The following is a 24,054-nucleotide window of genomic DNA, read 5'->3' on the forward strand; positions in this document are numbered from 1 at the left end:
AACTAACATTAAAAAACCTGAATAAGATTCGGTATTATTTTTTATTATAGGAATACGAGGGGCAAATGAGCCCAATAAGGGCATTCATCGCAGCCCATTGACACCCATAAGTGGGTGAGTTGCCGGCCTTTCCGGGAGGAGTATGCTCTTTTTTTAACAATTAGAAATCGTTTGCTCTGTATGTTGTTACCGTTACTGTGTGATTATACTATTATAATCACACAGTAACGGTAACAAACGCGATTCGACATATCTAAATTAGAAACCGTCAAATGTTCAAACCCAAGTTTATTGTAGCGAAGTCAGAATAGCTATTAAAATTTAACAAAAATAATTTGTTGCAAGAATATGGTACCAAAATGTGTAAGGTACAATATAGTAAGTTGGCATATTCTGCCACACACAATGGTGCGCAAATTTGTCTTTAAAGAAGTTCTACATTTTACATTATTAGTCATATGCATTGGTCAATTCTTATATTATTTGTATCGTACATATCATATCATACGTTATTAAATGTATATCAACTACAGTGTTTCAAATAATCATTTATTGAATAATACATTTTTTCCAAAAGTAATACACCAAGTCGATTTTTAAAGACTCTAGTCGGAAGATCGTTTAGTTCTTTTGGTAAATTATTGTAAATTTTAATTGCCATACAAAAGGTGTTTTTTCCTAAACAGTCCCAACATTTAAGGAAGTCATTTGAAATATCATCATTCCTTTGCACTTCGATTGAAGATTAAATAGTTCAAGTATTTGTGATTAAAACGTAACCCGCCAAAGCCGAGCTTATGCATTTGGATCATTCATCAGATATTTCACCCTAGGCCTCTAGGTCACATTACGAGTGCCTTTTGATGAGGTTATAGCTGACAAACGTTCCCACTGTTACATAAGAGACATTCGAGAGCTTCAAATGTGGAATAAGCAAACATGTATGGGCTGATGAAAACCAAACATTAAGTTCGTTAGTGTCCCGCATATATTGGTCGAATTATTATTATATTGTAAAATTGAAAAACCCACACCTGAACAGAAAAATATATTATTTCAAAATATTTTGATGTTATTTATATCGAAACCAGATACCCGTCCTAATTCCCAGGGGCAAGCGTTTACGTTGACCTTGAAAAATGATATACCTTCCTCACTAATGATTCACATTGGTGAATAACCGAAATAAATGTCGAAACAGACAGATAGAAAGAAAGGGGGCCTTTTTTATAAAATGTAAGATCAATTCTGTCGCTGGCTTTTTGTAGGAATTATCAAGCTCCACACCATTTCTCTAGAACTCAATCATACATCTCTCATCGTTAACGCAAGATAACAACGTTTTCAATGGAAAAAAAAATTTGGCTAACATTGTAAATCACACTACCTCAAAAGAGCATTAAAAATAAAGCCTTCTATTTGTAAAATAATTTTTAAAAACGCTTAGATTAGGTTTATATTATTATAGATAGATTTTTTACATTTCCAGATATCTAAAAAGGCTGGTAAACAAAGGATCACTTTCCTGCTAGATCTAAACAAGGACCTCGACACTCGAGCAACGTGATAAATTGCTTGAGTGTGATTGGTCCATGTGAATGTTAACTTTTTAACGATACACTCGTTAAGCAGCCAGTTGCCCATGTTGAGCACCTATGATACTTATTAATGAACTGGACAAAGGTTTTACCTCCTAATCCCATCTGATCTAAGTGAAATTTTATTAGAGCAGTCCAGAAGGTGTCCAATAAAACGTTGATTGTAAGAACGTTTTATATTATCTGGGATAAAACAGTAGTAAGAGTTTGTTCTCTTGATGGACAAGATACGACAATCCATGCTCCATGGTACTTACGGATCCAGCATATTTAAACATGACGTGTTGAAAGTGCGACCCTCTTATACGATAAAAAATATAGTACTCATCTGTCTCTATCTCTTAGCGTAAACACAATTTGACAAAAAGAGACAAAAGATAGACGTATCATAGACTGCAACTAGACTATGAATAAGACGGTTAAAGTTATACAGTCAAACCGGGATAATTGATTTCAGGGGGCCCGCGACCTCATTTTCTCTTATAGAGGTTTCTCACTTACCAGAGTTTCTACCTTACAGTTACAGTCTCACATATAGAGATATATAAAATTAATTAAGAGTCCCTCGAAATTTAAAAAAGACTCATACATAGAAAGTTATAGGCAAGTATCAATCTCATTTATAGATTCACGCGTAAAAAATGACTGTCACTCTTATACAGGTTCCATGTTTACTCATAAAGGTTCATTAATAGAGTTTTCTCGCTTACCCAGTTGTCACTTACTCAGATTTGACTGTTGTTAAAACTTATGTATCATTGACATTGAATGATATTTCTGGCGCAAATAAACATTTATGAGTTATAACTAGAGCAATTGTCGCCGGAACACAGGCCATTGTTATTCTATAAGTGCATAATGACATGCCGGGTATCACAAACGGAAGATCGGAATTGTTATCAACAAAGGGCTAATTGTGTACTAATGACTCATTTTTCAATATTGCTATTTGCTTTTAATTTCTATATTATTCGATATTTTAATGGCTATTCCCGAGATTGATTATTTAAGGGTTATACACAAATAGTGGGTTCTGAGTATGATTGACTGCGCTAATTTCGGAAACTATTACAGGTCCGAAGCGGGAGTGTACAGATATATAAATTTGTAAAATTCAACAATCAAAAGAATTGAACAATCACTTGTCACTAAACTTCAAGCATTGGACGTTATTAAAATTTTCGAACAAAGGAACAGAACCAAGAATATAACCAAACATAGCGACGAACATTCTCATGATCTTTCAAGTGAACGCTTTAGTCGTCGCTTGTCAAATTCATATCTAGAATTTATTTCTATATAAAGTGGCTTTTGCTAGAATACCCGCCAGAACGCTCGATAGAACGCTCCAGTATAATTCAGTAAAATAACATTCGCAAAAATGCTCAAATTCCTTTTAACCTAGAGACTAATCAATGTGCGCATGACAATAAAAATGTCACCTTGTACAATGTAGCTAGCCATAAGCGCAGCAGTATTCTCATTGCACTGTATGCTGCCTTGCGCCAGGTCTCTCTTTACTTGGAGACAGAAGAGGTACCGCGTGAATTCTTCTTCGAGCCTCGCTGGGTCCGGGGTGTAGAACTTAACGCAGAAACGAAGCGTCGGCTCCAGCATGGACAACCCCAATTGCCGACACATCGGCTTTTCCACGTCCAGCCAATCCTATAAATAAACGTAATTTGGAATAGGTCACTTAATAGCAGTAAGTACGTTCATAGCACTATTTATTTTCTTCAGATTGTTATGATTTGTTTATACATGCATATCCAGAAATGCCATTGAAATGATGTGAATTGATTTTACTTCGATAAGAATTATTATCAGAGAAATTTGTAGACAAACATGTGTGAGTGTGTGTAAACGAATTATTACACGTGCTTGGAAGCCTTTTATCCAATTCCAACAATTTCACACTGGCACAGCTTAATTTAATAACTTTTTAAGCCGGTTTAAAATAGGTATAAACCGCAAAAGGGTTGAATAATAAAAATAATGCTAAGTACTTTTTTCTATCTAAGAACAACAAAATATCTATTTGACATACAAATGGATAATATGAAGTCTAATAAAAAAAAATCTAGTTTAAAAGTTTCAACATTATGAAACTTTGGATTTCTACGCCAAAGTGATTGCTTTGTAGCTATTTTGTAGATAAAATGATAAAAACAACCCTCGAGCGATCTTTGAATTTAAAACATTTAAAGATTGAACTATTCATATTTGTATCCTGTCTTCTAGGTTTAGTCTAATCATAAAAAATAGCGAAGGATATTTGAATGTACTAGTGAAGAGCGTGATGTGATTGTCATTTGGCGCTAACTAAGGTTTTTAATAACATCGTTATTAAATCATACAAGTCGAAAAGATTTCATCGTTATGTGCAGAGATCCTAGATAATACCTTGCTTCCATTAGCATCTTGATATTCCAGCCCGAAGTAATCAGCTTCCAAGAGATGTAGTTGTCGACAAACTTGATCAAACAGAACTCTGCCCAGCGCTTTCGACTTTAACAAAATTAAAAATATTATTATTTTCAGAAAATCGATAAAAATATTATGTTCGTAATTACTTAGTTATGTTGTCTTAGGTTCTAAATAACGCAGACATTTGAAGATAAGTTCAAAAATTTATAATCACAATCTTTCATGTCAAAAATGTTGCCTTGTTATCTTTCTCCAGACCTCGACTAAATGGTCTCATTAATATGACGCTTATAATTTAAATTAATCTCAAACGATTACTATATAAATAGTTATATACATTGTGTAATCATAGGCACCAACGATTTAACATCATAGCTCAGACTGTAAAAAGTCTCTTAGCAGCGATGCATGTCAACTGAAAGGTACAACAATAGAACAATGGTCATCATTTCTAACACGAACATTTAATAGTAATAACTTTGAATAGAAAACTAACATATCCGGTAATAAGTCAGATCACAGTCGACAGTAACGAAGGGTAATTCATAGCAACCTCTGAAATTCCCTTCAACCATACGTCTGGGGTTATTGCAGGTTATGAATTTGTATTAATCAATTCAAAACTATTGTCATATAATCACTGTCAAAACATAGTATAAACAACGTCACTTTTATAATTAGAGTTATTTATTATGACTACAAATCTAGACATAGTAAAAAGTCGTTTCATATTTTTATACGCCTGTATGCTACGCGAATGATACACCTCAAACTAAATATAGATAGCTCAACAATGAATCTAATTGATCGTCTAATTGGAAGACTTCATGTGTTTCTCTTTCACTCTTACTTTTAAAATGTTTGACCGGGAATCCAACCCATAATCCCTATAATAGAGTATAAAAAGAAGGACAAGCATATGATACGATAGATGAGCAAAATACATACAATGTTTACACCGAAAACAATATTTTTTACAAAGATATAAGTTTTACCCCCACGTAATACAGCTATAGAATGTTTTGACCTTATTGCTGATGTAACTATACAAATAAATAAACGTGACAAAACATGCCTACGCTAATAGAGATACTGATTGTGTGTATGAATAAGACCAGTTGATTAAATTCAAGTACTCAATACAACGCCGTTTTAAATTCAGGTTTACAATGCTTATACTGAAACTCCGTTATAATTTAGTAGTACTCGCGTTACTCTTTTGTTTTTCAAGGAACTGTGCTAGGCCCCCGTAGTTTCATCGTAATTAGGTTAATTCATTTCTATGAATGAGATGCAATACTTTTAATAACACTTAGTCATATTACTTTCCATTTTCTTGGGTTTTCGGTTGAATGAAAATCCGTTGAATAATATAAATGCCTCAGAATTTTTATTTAGTTACTTGTATTATGAATACCGAATAAGCTATGTTGTCACTGAGATTATTTTAACGATATATAAAAGTAAATCTAAAGTAGTGCCTGGAAGAGATCACTCGAAAGCGATAAATCCCGTGGCCCTTATTATTGGCATTATTAAAAATGTATGACATATTGAAAATATCATAATGTGTTTTGTAAGACAAGTGAGACATAGTATACATCTAATAGGAAATTCACTTGTCTATAAACCACTTTATGCACAGTATAAATAATTAAATTAAAAAACACGATATACCTTTTCAGCGTAAGGGCATTTTTATAAAGCATCTACATAGTTGAAGGTCTAATAGGAAATTCCTATGAGTCACGTACAGCGGCAAAGGAGAAAGGATAATTTGTTAACGTTATTGGCATATTTGAGCTTCTGTTCACATAAAGACAACAAATAATGGAATATATTTTATCAAAACATTTGTCGAGATACATAAAAGCATTGTGTAATCTCATATCGTAATATTTAAATTACGAACGTCAAAGTGATTCACTAATAACGCACTCTAATAATAGATTATCCGAAAAAATCTTTATAATGTGAACGCCCGAAGAAAAACATATATAAAAAGAAGTACATATATGGAGATTCCAATAAATATTTTTCTTGCCCAATTTCTATAATCACATGTCATATTACTTTTTAGGTATCTACGACCGCTAGCTATCTATGGAGTCATTTTTTTTTATTACCTTGTTAGTAGCTGAAATATTTTAAGTTGCGATTGAGGAATCGTACATACATTTGTAAGACAGCTTGCAAACCGGCCTTTCATATAACGGCGATCAGCCATTAGAAAAAAATAATCACCGAAAACGTCCAATAGTTACCATTATTTTTAATTTTAACTGTAACACAAGCCTTAATGAGCGTTAATTATTGCTTATAGAAAGAAAAAAAAAACTGTGTTTCAATTACAATTTTCATCGATATTAAATTATAATCAAGCCAAATTCATCAATCAAACATTTAATTAATATATTCAGCCATTAATATCATTAAGCCGCTAGCTTGCACACCGTATAGGAATTGTGTTCAATTCATTAATTTGTATCAATAATAATTCGTGATAATGTAAAGTATTAAACGACAAGTAGTAAAATGAACCCACTTTCTACCCCTATAGAATCAGTAATCTCTATTGTGCATTTACGCAAATATAACATACCTACCGTGTCATTCTACACTGTAAAAACAAATAAATTTTACAAGAGCACAGTAAAACTTCAGGATAACGTGCAGATTTTTATGTTCTGGTGTGGTTGAACTAAAAACGTAGTAACCTATTTTATATGGTATGTATTATTTTTTTATTGAACTATCTACAGCCTATTAGTTTTACGAATTTTTATTTAATGCTGTCACTCTTGTAAAATTCTTATACGAAATATTGTTTGCCACATTAGAAATTATTTATTTTTGCTTATCTTATTTTTCCTTGTTTAAACTCTGCAGCTACCTACTGCACACTTAAACAGCCTGCTTCAAGTGTTGTTTAACCCTCTTAATATTCAACGTCGACCACAATGGTACACGGTCTTCAGCGGTCAGACGCTTTGATCTGTTCTTTTTTTAGATTCCTGGATCTGTTTTAAATTTAACGAACATCACATGAACGCTTGGATAATTTAGCAAAAATCTTTAAATAAACATCTTGCAATAAGTAAAAAATTATCAACGATTTTCATAGTTCAATAAATGATTGATCGGCACAGACGGCTGTTATTTTTATCCGTCCCCCTACGTACCTGCCCTCGGCCACTTATCCGCTTGGCATATGTGCTGACGTCATAAAAACTTGCCGTTGATCTGTTTATTCGCGAATTCTTAGAATTAGCATAATAAATCTCCATTAAGCTTCTTCCAACCTAAGGATTGGCAGTTGCCGTATTAAGCTGTTAACAAAGTGTAAACAGTAATATTTTGTCCACCATCGGAATAATCCCTAAACAGCTACACGAATGTTCCAAATTGTTAGACTTCCTGAAACCCATTTATTTCCCTCAAAACAGCAATATTATTATATACAGCAACAATAAATCGGAAACTTCTACAAAATAATAAAATGAATCATGAATGGACCCTGAGCTAAAGGAACAGTAAACAGTTACTCTATGGGACTTGGCCGTGTAAGTGTGAAGCTTCTTGCCCATTCATCTCCACACGAAACTACCTTTTGGAAGGGGCAACTAGAATCATCTTTATATTTTATTTAACGTTCAAAATTGTAGGTGGTATAATTGGAATAAATGATTTGACTTTTGCCGCAGATTGCATCTGTTGCTTTGATATTTTTTATTTCATAGACAAGTAGATGCTCAGCCTTCTGTCTGACACATGTCGATTTTTGGATTTATAACAAGACGGCGTCATCACGATGTTATCCTTCACAATTCGAGCGAGTCTCAAATGCGCATATAGGCAGAAACTCCATTACTAAACTACCTACGACTTCAGCACACTGCTTTTAAGTTGCTTTTAAATTATACCCAGTTCAATTCTTAAACAATAAGATATTTTTCAAATAGATGCATTATAAAAAAAGTACAGCTATTCTCCATCGGGCGTCCATTTATCAACGGAAACTAGCTAATGGATTAACTAGACAAAGCAATTATTGATTTCTGATCGTTTGCAAACTCGTTAAGGGAGCTTTGAATCGGTTTAACTTGCATTTAGATTGCTAATACATACAGTTTTTATTACTTAAACCGCCTTCGTTGTTTAGTTTACCATACTTTAATGGGTTTAAGCTGGAGTAAATTTAGTATGTGTTAAAGGTGGGGACCCTAGGGAATAGTTTTAGAGGGCAGACGAGCCTAGCAAACAGCCATAAAAGGCAGTTACCGCCCACGGACACCCATTATAAGGGTTGCGTTGCCGTCTTTAACATGGGTGTCCATGGTGCTTATTTTTTATTTGAAGGCCGCTTTTTTTAATTTAAATTAAATATCAAATATGCGTTTTTCTAAAGCTGTTTCTAAGTTAATGACAGTGAATTAGTTAATGATAGACAGTTGTAAATATAAACTAGTAGTTTAGACTTGCATAAAGTATATATATATCAAAATAATTCATACAATATCTGACCTAATTATGGACATACATCTTCATATATATACCGCCATATGTAACCTGTCAATATATTATCGACTTAATTAATCCAGTGTCACTAAAACTTTTTAAGCCTGGAACTCAGAATTATGTATATGTTTCGCGATCATTTGATAAATAGTCAAGTAGGGGATTAATCAGTGCCTAACGTACGCCGTCAACTTTTTGGGCCTAAGTCATGCCGGTTTCCTCACAATTCACTGGTATACAGCCGGGATTTAAACCTACGACCTACGCACGCTGAAAGTACTGGACAACAAGCACATTTTAACTGTTAAATAAAAATCGATAAAGGCTCGCGTAACATTTGCCTAGCAATAAGCACTCGACCAACTAAAAAAACTGAAATGAATATGGCAAATCAAACGTTGAAATTTAAAAGCGTTTTCAATATTGATTTGAAGAGGCGGCAATCGCAAGGGAATCGGGAGGAAATAGGTTGTGAATTTATATGAAGTTACATTTTCTATCAGCAGCTTTGATGTTTCACTTCTAAATTTCCAGACAAAAAATATTTTCGTATTTCGATTTTGACATACAGCCTCTGCAATATTATTTTTATTACAATATCTTCAGTGATTTAATAAAAACATTCGTATTAGTTTTTCTCTTATTCTTTCTCAAATTTACACAAAAAAATAATTTAAATTTATATATAATATAAAAACGAAATGTACCACAGGCTTTTTGAGCCACTTAATTTATTATTTATCCATTTGTGTATTTTAACAATAAGGTCACAAAGTTTTATTTTTATTCGAGCCTCTGCTGATTTTCTCTACGTTAATACACTTATATCTCGAGGATCAAATTGTATGTACAATTGAAAGATTTTTAGGCTTATATTGTAATTTTGGAGACTTCTTATGTAACTTAAGGTCATTCAATTCATTGATAATGTAGTTTTCACAAATAGGTCCTTTATCTTCCATTCAAACCAAAACAACAGTTTTGCCACGCATCCCAGGGCCTGCTCTTGGCATGACCAAGCTTTAAAAAACTATGAATCTTTTTGATATGTTTTATGATTTCCATCTTAAACGTTCCTAGTTCTACAAAGTTCCCGAAATATGATACTACATATAAACAAACTTTTGGTAAGCGAGTTTGACTAGACCCAGTTTAGTGCCTAAAAGCTTTTGTAACAAAATAGTAGTCATTGTATAAAAAGGGTCGTTCCACAAAGCCTCCGCTGGCAACCGATGAATCTCACAGTTACGAATGGCCAAATAATGTAGCATACCTACTTCAAAAGACTTATTGTCCTATTTTTCAAACAAGGAAAAGCCAATGCCTCGTGTCTTTGTAGGACAAACACAACGAGAACGCATAGCTCGCCTATGTGGGACTGACGATCTTACTTACAACGGTTTTTCAGTCTTTGCTTTGTATAGTAAAAACATTATATAACCCACCTAGACTTTAGAATTCATGACAAGAGTTTGGAGTAATATAGCTCGTGTTAAAACAATAGACTAGATACGCTCGTTTGATGTCGCGTTACTTCTTGATGTGGAAATTTTCTTTTCCATTTATAAAGATAATTTTTTAACTACACATGACACTATGTTCGCCAACATTCGAACCAAGGACCAAAAACGCGTTATAATGCATAAACGATTAAACCATGAAGGATTATCGAGAAAATTTTCATATAAACCTTATGCGTAATGTATAATAATTAATAATAATAATAATTAAATATAAATCTTTAGTTCATACAAATATAGAATATCCATACACATCGGTTATAAATCAAATCAAATATTCATTCGTTTCCACTTCGAGTGTATTGACAGATAGAAATCAAAGTTTGTATTTACATAACAAGGGCTCGTTTGATACTGCACCACTCGTAACATCTGCAGCTCTAAATAAATTGAGGCAATTTACTTATTTGATGTTACAGAGTCTAGATTTAGTTCAACGAAAAATTATGTATTATCAACCAGTTATTGTATTTATTGGATGTAAATAGAGCTCTACCGAAAACGAATTCCATAATCGATTCTATATACTTAAAAATTAGTCGCAAAATATGTTTCTAAGCTCAAAACTCGAAGGCCCATCCGCCAATTCTTTTTTATTTATTAATGGAACTCTGAGGTTTGGAAAAAAAAGGGAAATTACAGGAACACCTATTTCAACATTTCGCTTTAGAGCAAACTCACGAGGTATCATAGCAAATGTTCCATATGTTGATATGTAGCTACTAAAAAGGTAGGCTTATTAAAAAAACACATCAAGGCGAAACAAACTTTGCGGGGGCATCTAGTCATCAATAAACATAATTATTACAGCATGGAGTAACTTAGTATTTTATTATGGATGAAGAAATGTATGAGTTTAAATTGTTTGCGTATTTGCGATTTGCAACTTAAAACTAAATTATATTAATTGACAACAATGTCCCGGTCACTTTGCAATAACTCAACTATAGGATAATTGCTTTATTGTATATGGTTGTCTATAGAATAGCCCACTATAAGCAAAGGAAACTCTAAAATTACTATGTTATATAGTAGTGATTCAACATAAATAAAATCTGTGATGAGTTCTCAACCATAAACATATTCTAAAGATACGTACATGGCAAAGAGGAATTAAAAAGAGTATGTTAGGTGTTACTCTAAAGATCACGTAAGATTATAAATTATGTTTTATAGAAAACTAAAATTTAGTAGGGAATGTGCCACGACCGATGGTCGTGTGCAATGTACAATGGCAGTCCCGAGATGGGAAAAGAGGCAAACAGGTCAGGCGATCTGCACGCCGGGGCGGCGGCGGCGGAATCACGGCGGGGGCTACGTAGACTGTTGATGCTGTTGATGAAATAAGCGAAAGGAGCTAGAAGAGACCTACGTGTCCCAGGACACACTGTAGACCAAACATGGTCACAGAAATACAAAAAGGCTTCAATAAAAACAAATAAGTAGCTTCCGTTTTATTATAAAAATAAAATATCTTTACCGGAATAACTGTTAGCTTAGTTAGCTAGGAAACAATGTTCAACAACTTTTACGTGGTAACATTTTCATCTATAAAGCCATATATTTCCTTTAATAATAATAGTTCAGACAAACCTACATTAGGTTCAGCGGCTGAGCGATAAATCGTCACATAGTCGGTCTGAATTAAGACCGATTGCCTGGCGATCAAACATTAACTCCGTCGGCAAAGGCAATTGGCTGGGCAGGGTTCTAAAGCTTATTTTGGCCGAGGTCCAGCTAAAGATAAGGGCCAATGCAGACGCATTTCTTACGCGACCCTGTTACATAAATTTGTACACAAATACCTTATTACGATTGTATTAATTTTACTCTGAATATAAGACATTTAAATCATAACTTATATTTTATTCTTCAACTATAGGTTTTGTTTAGCTAACACTTTACCCCTGATTCGACTTTTGATTACTTCTCGATGGAGTTGACAATTTGAGTTAACGAAATAGTTATTGTTTATTCACTTAATTCCAAGCCACAGTGAAAAGTACTCGTGTGTGTTCTATGTTTTGCCCATTTATGCAGTTGTTGACAGCAACACAATTTGGTTGCTGTATAAATAAGGTTTCAAAGATCTAGGCTAGTATAATCTGTTTTAGCTAAATTTACGTGCAGTACCAGACGACAAGAAATTTTAACGTAACAGTGTGTAATGCCAGTATTGTCATTAGCATAAGCCGCGACAATAATTTATCACCAGACAAATTTTCAGCGGACATTGTAGATGCATTGTTGCATTAACAATGCTAATGCTATACAGATGCAGTTGTTATATAAATTTCGAGGATAATTTTCTAGGTTTAGGAGGTCTAGGACGTTTAAAAATATTAGTATTTAAATTTCGAATGTTATTTTTATTATTAGCAAATTAACAAAGTAGATCGTACGTAAATAGTAAGTATTGTCTAGTGGTTTTGACATGCGACTCTCATCCCTGAAGTCTTATGTTCTAACCCCGGTTGTGCTCCAATGGACTTTCTGTCTATGTGCGCATTTAACACTCGCTCGGTATGGTGGTGGATAAACATCTTGAGGAAAACGGCACCCGTTTGACCTAAAAGTCGACGGTGTATCAGGCCTAGTCCATTTGAAAATAAATAATGATCACGAAACTATACAGAAATCTGAGGTCCAAAGCTAAATGGTTGTAGCGCTACTGTATTTTTAGATCGTACTTAACAATGTTAGTATTTAATATCTGTAAAAATACTACAATATTTTTATTTTATAAGACTTATTATTTTAATGAAAACATAAATAGATATACATACAAAACGGTCACAGACAGGAGCTCTATTTCAGTGTCATCGTTTCTAAATTCAAATGAACTATAGCGCTGTATAACTATTTAAGAGCTGTACTCTTAGATTCTGCTTTACGACGAATTTTAGAAGGCACAGGCTCATCATTTTATTAAAAAACAATAAATCTTGCGCAGTAACGTTCCCCAATAGGGGTTACCAGTCTTTTAACAACGCACAATGTTTATTCTCAACCGGACACATTATCACGAGACGCCAATTGACATATCCGCAATCCTCTAAAGGGCAACGATACCGTATAACCACTATAACCCAGGCCAAGCCGAGTTTTTGCGGATACGATTTATTGATTGAAACCGATTCCCGATGTGCAATAGATTTCATCAATTCAATTGCGGCTGCCAAAAATACACCTCTATTTTCGACTGTGCCATAATTATTGATGCGTTTTGTTTTGTTTATTTATCCATTGTACAATATGCTTAGAATAAATGTGCTATTGGCGCTAGACGAAGGTATAGTTTCAAAAGCCAAGTTTTTGAAGTTGTATCCTAAGTTTTATCACTTGCAAGCGTTCTGGCAGTATGAGTGTCCATTGCTGACGGTATCACTTAACACAGATGAGCCTCTTGCCCGTTTGGGCCAGAAAAATGGAAAAATATTTTCCAAATATCAACCTTCTCTTTAAGGATCGGTCTATTGTATATCTAGATAACTTAGAATTAAAAATTCAGAGTGCGTCCGCAGTTTAGTGTGTTTAACTCAAAGCTTGATTCAATCTTATAATTGATTGCAGTGACCAATTTTACGCTTTTTAAATGTTATACAATATAAAACATACATTGGGTATCTAAATGACTTCATGACGAATATAAAAAATATGAATAAATGAATGTTCTTAGGGAATCAATTAACTAACTTTATTATTAATATATTAATTATTTATAACATTCAATTTCTGTCTAAAATTGATGAGTCAAAATGCATAATTATTAATTACTTTTATCATAACTATATAATATATTATATAACTATTTACAGTTAGGAAATAAATCCATAAATAAAATCACGATCGATGTACGTAAATAGTTACGTGTTACGTCCAAAATCATTAACATACGAGTTACGAATCCAAACAAAACATTTGCAACAATGTCACTGGCAATACTATTATAGCGATAATGATCGACTCATGCAAATTTGTGTCGTTTTCGTATTGAAAACCGTTACTAAACTGGCAGGTGTAAGCCATTATTCATGTTGCCTCATTCTCAACCTTATAATATGTAACGTGTATTGATAATATATAATAATTTAAGGGTTTTCCATGAGTTTCAATTGACGTCATTATGACTATGCTAATAAATTGTCTGTTGTCACACTTCTGTCCATTAGAGTTTGATAATTGTCCTTAACTTACCTATTAAGCAAATTTAATAGAAAAAATATTAGTGCGTAGCATTACGTTGGCATAATATTCTACATATAACTACGAAGTTCTCCTAAAGTACTGTCAAAATACTTAGAAGTGAAGAAATCCAAGAGAGACATTCTGACAGGTGTTGATATTAGGATTGTTTTGATTGATGTTACAGAATACTGCCCTTATACTAATTATGATTTAGCGCTCTTAACGCTAAATCATAATGAAACAGGGTTCGTGTTAGATATCAAGTATTTATTAACAAAATACAAAAAATCGTTTTTTGTTCTGCGATACCTCAAGTTTTTAGTTCTGTTATAAACCGTATAATAATATACACTGCATTGCGGAGAAGACAAGATACATAACTTTCTATCTTTCTATAGCATAGTGTTTTTAAACGCATTGGTTTAATGGCTTTCATACAACACGACACTGCAATATAAATGTATGTTAAAATGACACATTTGTGTTGTTTCAATCACAAAGTTTCCCGTGTACTCTTGGCGTTTGCATTTATGGTAATGTTATCGAAATTACAACCTAGGTTTAAGCATAGTCAATATGTTCAAACAAACAAATAGTCATTCCAGCTAATTAAAAGTGTCTATGAAGAGGAAAAGCACAAGAAAAATGTTCGTCTATCTAATAACAAACAACATTAATCTTTATAATCCAAAGAATATTCAGTGTTTTTTTTATGTAACGGGGTAAAGGGGCAGGAGTCGAATTGGTTCAGAAATACAATTCTGTGTCAGTTTCTCAGGGTGGCGGAACGCAATGGAGAGCTGGAGCACTGAGGCCCGCCGGCCCGTTATAACAATTGGTTATGTTTTGGTAATGTTTTACATTAAATTAATATAATTTTTTTTTCTGAAATGGATTACTTGACTTGCGATAAAATATATCGTGTAAATTTCAAAATCATGTTCTATATACATTTTCGTCATAAAATGTATATAGAATTCAAAGTGTCAAAAATTGGCTGTTTGGATTTTTTTTCTATCAAGCGAAGTTATTTAAATCGTGTATCGATTTTTCAAAATGGATACATAAACTACTCAACTCCACAATATATTTTTTCCATTCGCTCTACTTGAAGAAACGATGACAAAAATTAAATGAAACAATGTGCTTTTTTGGCGGTTGGCTACCGTATAGGCCCTTAAGAAACGCTCAGTTGTTGAAAGTAAACATATCCAGTGTTAATAATGTCCTATAAATATATATTAATGTCCATCACAATTTTTATGTAAATCATATCGACTGTAGTAGGCAATCTTGTAAAAAGATATCAAGTTTACAAATATAGCATACATTTACTATATTTTCTTCAAACATGTATCCCGAGATATGTTAAAAATTTATTTTTTGCTACACGAAAAGTTAATTCACAGATGGTGTATGTGCCTAAAAATCTTTGTTTGCATGAGATAAAATACAAACAAAAATATAATTAATTTGGGGTAATTGCAGCATTTGTTATCATATACGTGGTAACCCTTAGTCAACTTTAGTCATGCCTAAATATGGGTACGTTAAAAGGCGGAATGATAATTACCTGGCCTGACCAGTTGTATAAAAATACATTTCATCATTTTCCTTCATAGCTAAGTACGTGATTAACTTCCAGAACAATTAGGGATTTGGGCGAAATATCGAAGTTCGAAGCAAGTTTCGAAGAGAAGTGTTGTCTATTTTTTTAACCTGAGATAATTACTTTATTAACTTGAGATATAAACGTTATCAACCTGAGATATGAACTTTATTAAATTGAGATATAAACTTTATCAACCTGAGATATAAACTTTATTAAATTGAGAAATAAACTTTATAAATCTGAGATATAATAATTAACATTTAACTAAAGTATGTAGGTACTATTTTGTTTGATAACTTTTTTCCATCTTGTAGGTAGAGACATGATCCCATTGCTATAGAAATTTTGGGGCTTCTGATCAATATAACGCGACAATTGGTTTTGGCTGTCCTCTCGTGATGTTATCCTGACACTGCCTAAATAAATCTGAGGAGACCGAAAAAGGCGGAAACCTTAAGGTGCAAGGTTAGGACTGTACGGCGGATGCATTAACACGTCCCAGCCCAGCTCTCTTAATTTAGATCATTTAACTCTGAGTAGCTAAAGATGTGCGAGGTCTAGCGTTATCATGATGAAAAACCATTCCCCTTTTCCAACCATTCCGGCCAGTTTCTCTCAACTTCTTGCTTTAATCTCATCAGTTGTTCGCAGTATCAATGGTTCGGAGTTGAGAATCGATGGTCCTACCTGGTGGTAACAGCTCATAATAAATAATGCCGTTCCACTCCCACCACACACACATCATGACCTTGTTGCGAGTTAACCCGGGTTTCAACAGTTTATGAAGCCTGACCGGCCTTTGACCAAGACCTTTTTTGCGCATTCTTGTCGTACGTGATCCACTTTTCATGGTTCGGTTTCATTGCGTCGTAATAAACAATCACAAATTAGTACACGGTTCATTAGGTTTCTTTCAGTGAGCTCGTGAGGTACCCAAATATCGAACTTTTTTGTGTACCCAGTTTTTTCAAATGCGCCAAAACTGTTTTGTGGTCAACTCCCAGTTGTTCAGCTACGTAGTAACCACTGATATTTATTTATTTTATTTATTGAGAAAAATTTACAGCTTATTACTATATTTCATACTAAATATAATGTTCTTTTTACACCATTTAATAAATCTTTACATATAGTTAAGTACTTAATAATATTAACTGGACAATGGTAATGGTAACAATAAAAAGATTAAATTCAATTATATAAATATATATCAAAGAAAGTAATAAACTAAGTAAAAAAATGGTTAAGTAACACTTAACAGTTTAGTATAACTTATTCACAAAAACTTATGATTCACTATTTATACCACTGAGGAGCTCAGATATCATAGCCGACCACATTTGAGGCGAATAGGTCAATATCACAAGTTAAACTGTTAACAAATAGTTGCGAAGTTTCCCGATTAAGGTCTGGTGTTGAACACAATCAAATGCTTTGGATAAGTCACAGAAAACACCTAAACCGTCATGCGACTCCTCCCAAGCCTTAACGATATATCTATATAACTCAGCACCAGCATTGCTGTCGAGCGACCCTTGGTAAAACCGAACTGATGATGATTATGGAATAATTTGTTTACGTTAAAATGACTTACTAGTTGATTAAATATAGTTTTTTTCAAATATTTTACTACAAGTAGGTAGTACGGAAGTTGGTCTAAAGTTACTGGGGTCGGACATACTAGCTGCTTTAAATAATGGAATTACTTTACTATGTTTCATTAGATTGGAAAAATTATAGCTAGATGGGGATAACATCAATTATGCTACTAATTATTTTTACAGTAATACCCCAAAGATCGGTAGTGTTCTTAATGTATGTATACATTATATAACATTTTTTTTCTTATCATTATCGAAGCTTCGCAACCCAATAGGTCTCTATGACGCTTGAGTAAATCCCCATTTAGCATCGTGGGCTCCCCTTTTTGAATTACTGACCACTTGTAATTTCCATGCTCGGCCTAGAACGTATTGCTACGTTCTCAAACTACACAGTCTCCTTTCTATAGTTCTGTCCCACTGCATACTATAGAAATTCGACCGTGCCCTCCACGTACGGTTTAAGCACTCGTGCGGTACAACCTACAAACAACAGTACAACCCTACCAAAGGCCGAGAACAAATTTAAATTAAATTAAAACCTGCACTCGAACCGGGAATCGAACCCAGTACCAATCACCACAGCAGTCACATACAAAGACCGCTAGGCTATGAGGCCCTTATCGTGGGCTCACCTACTTAACCGGCGATATAAAAGATAATGTTATGTATTTATTTTTTGCTACACGAAAAGTTAATTCAGATATGGTGTATGTGCCTAAAAATCTTTGTTTGCTAAGATAAAAGACAAACAAAAATATAATTTATCTACGTTAATAGCAGCATATGTTATCATTTCCGTGGTAACTCTTAGTCACTTTCCTAAATATGGGTACGTAAAAAGGCGGAATGATAATTACCTGACCTGACCAGACCAGTTGTATAAAAATACATTTAATAATTTTCCTTCGTAACGAAGTACGCGATTAACTTCCAAAACAATTAGGGATTTGCTCGGAATTTTGAAGTTTCGAGCAACATGATACCTATTTAAAAAGTAAATATGTGGCACAAGAACCTTTTTGCTTTAGGTCTCAGATTTCTGTATTTGTCACGAGATCATTAGTTCTTTTCAATCAGCCTCCTGCGCTTGACAAACGCACCCAACTTTTTGGATCTAAGGCGTGCCTCACGATATTTTTTTTCACCAGTACGAGGAAGTGTTAAATGAACACATAAACGGTAAGGGTTCTGAATGTTTTTGACACATTTTCCCTTGAAGAAGACTACTTAATTACCCTTAAAGTGGTATCGTTCGTCTTTTGCAGCACTTCTCTAATTACGGTTTACAGTCAATGGTAAAATCTTTCCATGTTCGTTACAATTCTAAACAGTTGTTTCACTGACTTGAATGTTTGCGTTTACCCGAAATTTTGCACATCTTTATTCTAGTTCCACTTCTTTGCGTATAAGTTACGAAGCGTTACGAAAAGCAATTGAATCTCCACTCCATACTTAATTCAACCCAAAATGCCAAAAAAATATTTACAAAACAACAATGTAAATATTTTTTTGGCACTATACATTAATTAGGCTAAGTAACGCAAATAATTATATGAATTTAAGCGCAGTCGGGACATAGTAATTAACAAAAATACTAAATCTAGAAAGAAAAACTTTCTGTAATTAGAAAGTATATTAACGCTCGAGTAAACGTATACAGTTTACGTAGATTAAAATTAAGGCGAAATAATAATGAATCTCAAAAAGACACTTGTATGTGTAAGTACGGTGAATTCCTTGCCTTACAAAATGACTCGTTAGATGAGTCTTGTCTGCGGACCATTAGTTACACGATTAGTATGGACAGTACACTACTGTGAACGATGTTGGTGAGATATTTATTGTTGAATTATCTATGTACTATCAGCAAATTTCACCCCATTCAAACGAATGCTATTTATCTGTGCCACAAAATTACGGGCACGCTCGTGTTTCTATAAATATATTATTTGCATTGCAGTGTCATAAAAGTTGCGATTTACTCACATTTACAGGTATCATTCTAATTTTGATAAAATATCTAATTTAGAATTGTAGGTATCGATAAATAGTATTGAAAACGCAATTAACTAAACAAATATCAATCTTGTTAAATAAATACAGAGCAGCCGCAGGAACAATGGTTCCAGGATGCGACTCTCATTTCTGAGGGCATATGTTCGAAGCCTGGCAGGTGTGGACTTTCTGTTTATGTGCTCAAATAACACTCGTTCGTACAGCGAAAGAAATCATCATCGTGCGGAAACCGGCCACCCTACATCCAAAAAGTCGGGGGCGAGTGTCAAGCACAGAAGGCTGATTGGAAAAAACAAACAATTGGAAGAAAAACAAATTATCACCGAAACTGAGACCTAAACCTAAATGGTTGTAAAGCCACATATTTATTTTTTATCATGCGCCATGACTTTGCTCTATCGACACATCTTTTCGAAACTTACTTCGACCTTCGAAATTTCATGGCAAAACCCAAATTCCCAAAAATCCATACCTACTTCTCTATGAAGGAAAATTATTAAGAATAGAGATACATAAACGTGTAATAGCTATACATGGCACTAGAGACTTTGCTGACAGTACGTCTATTAAATCTCCGACACAAATACGTAAACGGAATTGTTAGACACTACAAATTGATTTATTTTATAAAGCGACTAAATATTTTAGGGTTTACTCTATATATAAAGAACAAAATACAATACATTTTACGCTTTTTGTCTTGAAAAGTAATACATTTTTATAAGTTAATGCTATTTTCAATAAAACCAAATAATATTTAAAGCTCGTGTGATGCTCAGTGAGTACTTCGCTACTTCTACCACTAAGTACTTCGATTAACTGCGATTAGTTAAAGTCAATAATTAGTGACTGACGTAAAGCTTTGTGTAACACAACACCATTTATAAATTCTGATGGAAATTATTAACATCTACTAAAGGTCAGAGATGCTTGATGAAAAATTGTCTGCAAGCCTCTAATTAATCTTTTCGACGTGAATTGTCGGCGCTTTTAAAGATTTTTTTTTGAAATGTTTTTGCTGTCCTAAATGTTATGAACGCTAAAAATTTGATGATAACGTTTGCAGACCGAAAACATAACTTTATCATTAATGTTTTGCTTGGTTAAATGTTATAAGACCCACATAATCGTTTACATCAATATAACTCAGACTCAATTGTTTTAATCAAACGTATTCTTAGGTCCATCAAATCCTAAACTTCTACTTATATAGAAAAAATCATGCATCTCCCCATTTATGGAGCTAGATTCACACGACACTCAGGTCCTACCTAATGTACATCGTAAATAAATAAATCGTATCCTAAGATTTAACTAAAACACTTCTGTATATTAAGAAGGTAGACATTTCATACAAGAAAACTATACTTTAATAACGTAGCAGAATTTTATGTTATATTCTTTTATTGTACCGATAACGGAGAAATGCTGACATCTCCACAACAATACAATACAAACTACGTCTAAAAGTGTTTGAAGAATATTATATAAATTCTTTGATATGGTTTGTTATGTATAAAACATAATATATTATTTTAGAATCGAAAAAAAGTTAAAAAAAAACGTGCCACCTCTAGTATGATTGCTACGTAGATACTATGGATAATTATTACATTGTTATTTTAATAGATTTCATACATTACTTTCAACATTTTAACCTTTTTCCTTAGTATAATTAACGTACCTACGCAAAAGAGCTCGTAAAAACATAATGAAAAAGTATTCATAATTCCCTGCGTTTTTAAGTTGACGGGAATAATCATATTGTTACGTAAGACGCTACTATATTCAACATATGAGTAAGTCGCTTACCTGTATCTGAAACATGGATATGGAGTCGTCCAACATCTGAACGCGCACCGCCAGCATCTTTCCGCCTTTCTTGGGCGTGGCGGGCGGCGTGCGAGACCCGCCACCGTCCACACCCGCTGGCGTGCTCGCCGAGTGGTGCATGCGACCTGCCACCAAACCAATACTATAACTACAACTAGTTTTATAATCTACGGTGATCCCTAGTACTTTAGACAAAGATGCTATCTTACAGATGGTGTATGCAGTATAAGATTTATTTTCCAAGTGTAGTTGTTTTTGGATACAATGCACACATAATTTGCATCTAAATGATATTTACATGTTTTGCTGATTTTACTAATAACTTTACAGGCAACTCGGTAATCTGAATCTTATATATAGCATTTGTATCTGGCAAATTTTTATAAAAGATAAAGGGTACCAATAGTAAGTAGGGTAATACAGTTGTTAGATGACATATTAATAAAACAGTTGGAGAAAATTATCAATCATTAAGAGATATTGATTTTACTTAAATGATCCTTTTATATTATAATTTGAAGTACTTTTATGCTTTTTTATGAATAGATTTACTACAATGAAATAAAATAGATTATTTGTCACTTTGGACATATGTATGTGTTGATGATAGTTAAATTACTAGATGACTAGAAATATCATGTTAAAAGAAACACATTCTCACCTGGTATTTGCCATCCAATGGTAGAGAGGTGTCCTGTTGAGTTACTACTGCCAGGCGGAAGCTCTGTTTCCATCATATTGTTTGTTTACAAGTGCACTCACAAAGTAAGTTCACCGCCATTGTCCCTATGCTACACTTAGCACTACCGCTATCACTACTTCTCTGTAACAATAAAGAAAGGTTACCTAGTACAAATTGTATTTTACACTCTCATTTTGCCTGAATACATTCTTGTTACTGTGTTGGAAATAAAAATTTCTTTATGAAAAATGTTTCATACAAGCCTGAATACCTTGCAACTACTACCTCCATAAACTTTGTCTAAGCCTTTATTTGTCTATTGTAAACTATCCTATATGATATTGGCAACTAAAATAAAAACATTATTTATTCATAACTTGATAATATTCAAGGCTGATCAAGTTGTAAAATGTTGAGTAAATATTATATAATGGTCAGGGTTAACAATTATAATTGGCATTCACATAAATCACAAATAGTGCATGCATAGAACATTCCAACTAAAGTAATATGTAACAATGTCCACATTATTTCTACCTATACACAGAAATATAACCTGATGTTATTCATATTATATTTGGTTGAAATTGCTTTCAATTTTTTTATATATTATACATCCGTAAAATGTTATAAATATAAAAACAATTATTATGCTATAACATATAAACTATATACCATGCAATGAAATATAACAAGATCTGAAAAACAACATAAGAGTCTAAGGCTTCAGTTTATTAAACTATACTTACCAGTTCAAAGACCTGGTAAGTATAGTTTAAAATCAGTATATTGCTATTAATATTTAAATGGCTTAAAAATAAGCTATTAATTCTCATTAACTATTGACAGTTCAGTGCCCTTTACACAGTGTATACATTAATTCAAATTGGCTGAAATGAAGTTGGATTTACAAAACATACCTGATACAAAGCTACCACAAACAAAATGATTTCAAGCAGTCTAAAACAACATCATAGATTTTCTCTACACCAAGACAATAATGTTACTTCAGATAAAAATAATTATTAAATAATATTTGTGCAGGCGAGATGCAGGAGCGTCCTACTTCGCACCCCAACACATAAATAGTAGTTCCGATGCAATAACCAGAAAATAGGTCAAACGGAGGTGTGCCCGCCCTGACAGAGACGACAACATGCTACCTCCGAAGCGCCGCATTACAATCTAATAAACACCCTTTGCAAATTTAATTACGCAAACGACACTGCATGACATATCTCTATTCATAAATCATGTATTCTATACTATCTCTATTATCTTATACTATCTCTATTCATAAATCATGTATTCTCAATCACTCACGTCACCAAGCCTAAAATTGTTATTAAAAAATATTAAATACACATCTTACATTCTAACGTGCGTAGACAGACGAGACAGCCGAGATAGGCGATAACGATAAGTCCTAATACGAGATCCTGAATCCCGATTTCTTGACAACTGCATACGAATTACTAATTTAGATATATCCTAGAGCTTTTTATAATTTTATAAACAGTTCACATTCACATATACGCGACCACTTTTTTATTTATAAAGTTTTTTAAGTATTCAAACGCTTAGCAAAATAAATGTTTTTATGCTGCGTTACACACCCATGCACACCCAGACGGCGCCTGGCGCCATATTTATTTACAATAAAATGTTGCCATTTGTTTATCTACGCTTAAATTTTACCTGCTAGATAAAAAAATAAAAACAACATTATTTATTACAAGAATTAGGTTCGGAATTTTTTTAGAATTAGTTTTTGTATGGAAATGTTTAAATAAAACTCTTTGTTTGAAGCTGGGTAACAACTGACTTTAATGGTTTAAAATATGACCTTACAACTAACACAAAATTAGGTTAGAGGAGTTGCGATGCTCACAAAAACAAACTTGGCTTATCTAAGGAATCATATATCTAAATGACATCTTGTTACTTTACATTATCGGAACCGAGAATGTTATAATCTATAAGTGTGGTAAAAACTTAAGGGCTCATATTTGCTTTTAGTGTGATGATATTTAAAATTTTAGTTTACGCTTCTAAT

The 24,054-nt window shown here is 33.3% G+C and overlaps 1 protein-coding gene across 4 annotated transcripts in view; it reads right to left on the reverse strand.

Annotated features, from left to right (window-relative positions):
• The window catches only part of LOC123708466 (FERM, ARHGEF and pleckstrin domain-containing protein 2), a 58,057-nt gene extending 34,421 nt beyond the window's left edge, over positions 1–23,636 (reverse strand). For all 4 annotated transcript variants that reach the window (XR_006753608.1, XR_006753607.1, XM_045659184.1 and 1 more), the window contains exons 1-5: positions 23,371–23,636; positions 21,978–22,139; positions 21,296–21,441; positions 4,002–4,106; positions 3,041–3,263 (exon numbers count right to left, since the gene is read on the reverse strand). Coding sequence is in view for 2 of the 4 variants with exons in the window: in XM_045659184.1 (XP_045515140.1) it covers positions 3,041–3,263; positions 4,002–4,106; positions 21,296–21,441; positions 21,978–22,053 (550 nt within the window). In the remaining 2 variants the exon portion in view is untranslated. The remainder of the gene's footprint in view (positions 1–3,040; positions 3,264–4,001; positions 4,107–21,295; positions 21,442–21,977; positions 22,140–23,370) is intronic.
• Between the last annotated feature and the right edge of the window lie 418 nt (positions 23,637–24,054).

This window comes from Pieris brassicae, chromosome 4 (genome assembly GCF_905147105.1).
Source record: "Pieris brassicae chromosome 4, ilPieBrab1.1, whole genome shotgun sequence".
NCBI classification, from domain to species: domain Eukaryota; kingdom Metazoa; phylum Arthropoda; class Insecta; order Lepidoptera; family Pieridae; genus Pieris; species Pieris brassicae.